This window comes from Echinops telfairi, unplaced genomic scaffold, assembly GCF_000313985.2.
Source record: "Echinops telfairi isolate 266 unplaced genomic scaffold, ASM31398v2 ScPeMD7_7468;HRSCAF=8506_0, whole genome shotgun sequence".
Classification (NCBI taxonomy): domain Eukaryota; kingdom Metazoa; phylum Chordata; class Mammalia; order Afrosoricida; family Tenrecidae; genus Echinops; species Echinops telfairi.
The window spans coordinates 52,860,877-52,866,629 of NW_022111369.1; the positions used below are offsets into that span (position 1 = coordinate 52,860,877).

At 42.2% G+C, this 5,753-nt stretch overlaps 1 protein-coding gene across 1 annotated transcript in view; it reads right to left on the bottom strand.

The window, feature by feature from the left end:
* Positions 1-5,753, bottom strand: part of RFC1 (replication factor C subunit 1) — an 80,241-nt gene extending 74,488 nt beyond the window's left edge. Inside the window, exon 1 of the mRNA XM_045284108.1 lies at positions 5,701-5,753. Within this exon, the coding sequence (XP_045140043.1) occupies positions 5,701-5,703 (3 nt within the window). The 5' untranslated portion in view covers positions 5,704-5,753. The remainder of the gene's footprint in view (positions 1-5,700) is intronic.

Consider the following 5,753-nt stretch of genomic DNA (forward strand, 5'->3'; position numbering starts at 1 on the left):
GGGAGAACCAATTATAAGGATCTACATATAACCTCCTCCCTGGGGGATGGACAACAGAAAAGTAGGTGAAGGGAGACACCGGACAGTGCAAGTTATGACAAAATAATAATTTATAAATTATCAAGGGTTCATGAGGGAGGGAGGGAGGGGAAGATATGAGGAGCTGATGCCAGGGGCTTAAGTGGAAAGCAAATGTTTTAAGGTTGATGAGGACAATGAATGTACAAATGTGCTTTACACAATTGATGTATGTATAGATTGTTATAAGAATTGTATGAGCTCCTAATAAAATGATTTTCTTTTAAAGTTAAAAAAAAATATGAAGAGAAACAAATATCACTGTGTTCCTCTATCTTTACAGAGTAAAGGACATTATGCAAAATAAGGACTGCAGGACTCCGCTCCCACGGTGGTTGCCCAAATGTTCTGGTTTGGCTTTCTTTTCTATTTTGAGAATAATAGAGAAATAAAAATACTTCCATTTAGTATTTCTAAATAGTCCACCAAATATCAAGCAGAAATTGATTATCATCTACATACTTCAGAAATGGATCCAAAATGTAAAAGTATTTTATCTTGAAAATCATTAACTTGCAAAGCTCGGTATCTGATTAAAATACACAATAAAGTAACTAGTGATAACACAGAAAAGTTATGAAATATTTTAAAGTATTTAAAATTACATTAAGGTCATAATATTTCGAAAGCAAAGGTAAGCTTAGAAATTACCTGAAAAAAAATAAAATAAAATAAATTTTTAAAAAGAAATTACCTGAGATGTCTACTCAGTGAAGGAAAAAAACTGAGACCTACCAAAAAATCGTGACTAAATTACTGGAATTATTAAATGAGTTCAGCAAGGTTCTAGGAAATGAGTCCAATATACAAAGATAGTGGCTTTATACACTATACAAGTATACATTTTCAAAATTTGATGACTTCCAACTGTCCTTGATTCATAGTTTGCACATTCCACCTTCTGACTAGTAATAGATGTTTACAGCTGTTTCCTATTTTTGGAGTCAATCACAACAGCAAATCAAGGTCCCGAAAATTTGACTCCGTCCACGTCATTAAGGAGGCATCTCCAGGCCCTGTATCAGCTGACCCTCAGGCTTGAACCAGAGCAGACTTGTGTCTACACCTGTACGACCACTTTGTTGATGTAGATGTCACTGGCGGGCATCTCTCAAGAACCCAGCCGCTCATAGCAGCCCAGTGTGCAGCCAGCCCGCTACGCCACTGGGGCTCCCGAGGAACAAAAAGAAAGGTCTATCGGACCTCAACGAAATTTAAAACTTTCTTGTTTCAAAGGATGCCATCAAAAAGAGAAGATCATTCACAGAATGAAAGAATCATGTTGCAATCATATGTGAATATGTAAAGAACTCTTACCTAGAATGTATAAAGAACTCTTACAGCTCAACAATGAAAAGATAAATAATCCATTTTAAAAGTGGCAAACGAAACCCACAGGGGCAGTGCTACCCTGTCTTATAGGGTTGCTATGAGTCGTCACTGACTCCCTAACAGTGAGTGATTAAGAATTCTATCCATTAGTACAGCAGAGAACACTCTCAACAATGGAATTATAGCCACAGGCAGAGTCCAGAATTATAATACAGTGAAAATATTTTTTCAGCATAAGACATAACAGTGATTATAGATGCAGCCCTACCCACGTGGAATACATAGGAATCAAATAGCATATTCGGCAAGAGACAATGGACAGACTCAATACCATCAGCAAAAACAAGATCAGGGACTAACTCCTAGGGAGAAAGATGAGACTTTCTACTCTCATATATAGTAAGTCTATATTAATATGGACATTGGGCCTCCCTCAATGCAAGAACACTGTTCTAATAACCTGGCATTCTGTGATGCTCACCTTCCCAACACCATCACTGAAGTCAAAATGGGTGTATAAGCAAATGTGGTGAAGAACACTGAGGGTGCCTGGCTATTAGAAGATATCGTGTCTGGAGTTTTAAAGGCTTGAAGTTAAACAAGCAGCCATCTAGCAGGGAAGCAACAAAGCCCACATGGAAGAAGCACACCAGCCTATGTGATCATGAGGTGTCGATGAGATCAGGTATCAGAAGACCCAAAACAATCTTATCGATGCAAATGAGGGGTTGGAGTAGAGACCCAAAGCCCATCTGTAGACAACAGGACATCCCCTCACAGAAAGGTCACAAGGAAGGGACAAGCCAGCCAGGGTGCACTATAGCACTGACAAAACATAAAACATTCCTCTAGTTCTTTAGTCCTTCCTGCCCCCCATGGTCATGACCCCAGTTCTACCTTACAAATCCAGCTAGACCAGAGCATGTGCACTGGTACAGATTAGAGCTCTTGTCACATGGATTCAGGACAGATAAACCCCTCAGGAACAATAACGGGAATAGCGATACTATGAGGGGAACCAATCACAATGATCAACATATAACCCCAACCCACCCCCACAAGGAGGACAAACAACAGAAACATGGGTGAAAGGACACAGCAGGCAGGATAAGATATGAAAATAATAATTTATAATTTATCAAGGGTTCATGAGGATGGAAGCAGGGAAGGGAGGGCGAAAAAGAGGAGCTGATACCAAGGGTTCAAGTAGAAACAAAATGTTTTGAAAATGATGATGGCAACATATGTACCAATGTGCTTGATACAACTGATGTATGGATTGTTATAAGAACTATAAGAGCCCCAATAAAATTATTTGTAAAAAGAAAGAAAGCAAGAAACACACAGGGGCAGTTCTACCCTGTCTTATAGGGTTGCTATGGATCGGCAGTGAGAATTCTATCCATTTGTATAGGAGAGAACAGTCTCAAAAATGGGATTGTAACCACAGATAGAGAGTCCAGAATTATAAGACATCACATAAGGAATTACAGCTCTAAGGCCTTTATTAATGGACTACATCTCAGGTCCATCCACAAGGTCTTAAGCCATGGGCAAGGTTTAGGACAAGCAGCATTTTGTTCCACCAGGCAGGGAGGGGGTTGCCATGAATCAGGAGCCGGCTCTACTTCAGCTCACAATAAAAGACCTAGCACACAATTGCTCAGCGGGTGTATATAAAATGGAACACCAGTCTAGGATTTTGCTAAATACTAACATAAGCCAAAATTGCATCTACTCTATAGAACCTTTTCCCATTAACAGACTGAAAAACTGATCAATCTATTTCCTTATAAAGTCAGATTTCATTTTTCATCTGCACTGTGAGCAGAAGTGCTAAACAAATAGAAAAGAACCAAAATTTAAAGTATTTGAATTACCAACAGTTGGCTTATATGAAAGTAAGGCAAAAAGTATTCCTCCAAAATCAGAAATTTCTATTAAACAAAAATATTAAATGTGAGGTTACTGTTTCTCAACATATCCTCCATCTAACGCTATACTTCTAAAGGTCATGTTTCCATCTCTCTAACCTTCCATGAAGAATGAAGTCCGCTCTCTTCTATTTATATCACGCCTTGGGCATCGTCAAGGGACAGATCATGTTTCTTTGCAGTGTTGAGTTTGGGGAACAAAAAGAAGTCTGAAGGGGCAAGATTCAGGGATGTGAGGTAGGAGTGAGGCTTCCCATTGAAATGCGCCTGACGCAAGCCTTACTCCACTCAAAGAATGAGCGGTAAGTATATGATTGTGATGGGGGAAAAATCTCCTGGCCTTTTTCTCGCCAATGCAGTGTTTCCTTTTCTTAAAACTTCTTCATTTTCCCTGATTGTCCAGTGTCCTTTGAGATTACCCTTTAGAAGTCTCAAAAAACAGCTGCCATAACCTTTCTGGCCTCTCCACCTTGAACTGAGGTGGCCCAGTAGATCCCCTTAGCAGCCACTGTTTTGAATGGAATTCTTTGTTTAAAGGCATCCTAGTGTGTCCAAGATGTACTGAGAGAACTTGTTTGCGCTGTCCACTGGTCACAGAGACATGTTTGAAGGCGTTTTGTTTAAACCCAGGCCTGTCTGAACTGACACCCTGGCCTAGCCTTGTATATAAGTTGTGGTTCACTGTGACTGGCAATATCAGGCCATCCCTTTAAATACTAGGTCGCTTTCTACAAAGAAAAATAGATCACTGGTAGTTTTCTAATTAATGCCGAGCACATTCCAGGCATTGGAATGGAAATTTAACAAGTATTACCTTGTTTGATCCCAAGACGAGTACATGAGGAAGCTATTATCACATTTTCCTGCCCTATCCCCTTCCATACTTCCATGACCCTTTATAGCCCCTTCCATGGGGTCTATTCTGACTCACAGGCACCCGGTATAGGGTTTCTGAGACGGTAAATAGCTTCAGGAGCAGACTCCCTCATCTGCTCCCAAGAAGTGGCTGGTGAGCTTATCTCACAGGACAACCAGGGCTTTTTATCCCCTTTATGGAGGAAAGGAAATAGGACACTTAACAAGGTTAAAGGTAAGCTACTTATTTTTCCTGACAGCATTAACCGGCAGAACAAGACTCCAAATCTTACCAACTTTCCACACTCCCATGGTGCTTGTACTCTAAGGCATAATCATGATCATTGGTCATCCTGGAGAGGCGGGATTATGTAGTGGCTTTAAAAACTCAGTTCTCATTTTAATTCAACCATGTACTAGTCGTATAACAAAGTTTTTAAACTCTCCAAGCTTTTGCCATTTGCAAAACTACACTACTGATAGGTTTGAATGAAAAATGGCATGTAAAACAGTTTCCATATTGGGCTGAAGCAAATACTTGACACAGGATGGCTATGATCATTATTTTATCCTTCTTTGATTTAAGAAGAAAAAAAAGCCGCAAGATCCCCAATATGGCACCATACCCTGCCCCATTGGTGGCATTCTGAGAAATATGCTGCAGAATGAGTGACAAAACTGTGACTCGGTATTACACATCTGCTGGCTTAATAAAGTATCTGCACTTGTCCTTTAAATAGTTCACACAAATGCATGTACCTATTTACATACCACCATGAATGTCTGTTTTGCATGCTGTGAAACGAATTCACCTGCTATCGAAACGCTTCTTCATACGGAATTGGGCAGTGTTGTGTGTTTCCTTTTTGCTTGCGGTTACAGTATTCTAAAAAGTCAGGTGATAAGCGATGACAGCTGTCAAACTATTACCTATGTTGCTAGCCGCAGGACTTTTTCCCCCTGGTAAATCGTGTTATCCCGAAACTTCTCCGAACCTATCCAACAAAAGAAAACATCCCCTCCATGCCCTGGTCTCAAACTCGCTAAGTGATGAGTGTCTCCCAGAGCGGGTAGTGATGGAAGTTGGAGACGGGAGACAACTTATTCACAGCAAAGGGAAGTTTGCTACACTCTTTTCCTTCACGGCCCAGGGTTGAAATAACAACTCCAGGCAGGGCTCACACCGAGCTGGCAGGGCAACGTTGTAAAGAAAACAATTTCACTGCTGCGCCCCCAAATCACGTTACTTCCGTCCTCCCTTCCCCCTCAGGGTGCAACCCATGGAAACAACACGCGAAGCACCGAAAGACCTGGTGCAGCCGACGGCAGGCGTGCGCGTCCAGCAAGGCCGCGTGGCCAGTGCCCGGTGTGCGGCCGCTCCGTGGGGCGCTCCCCCCCAGGGTCGCCCCCGCCGTCCTCCCCCACCCCGGGGTGCCCCGTCCGCCCGCGGCCTGCAAAGTCCCCCAGGCCGCCGGAACGCACAGCTTCCCCAGGGGCTCACCATCGCAGCCCGAGGATTGACGCGCGGTCGGGCAGCAGGTGGGTCGCAGGCCG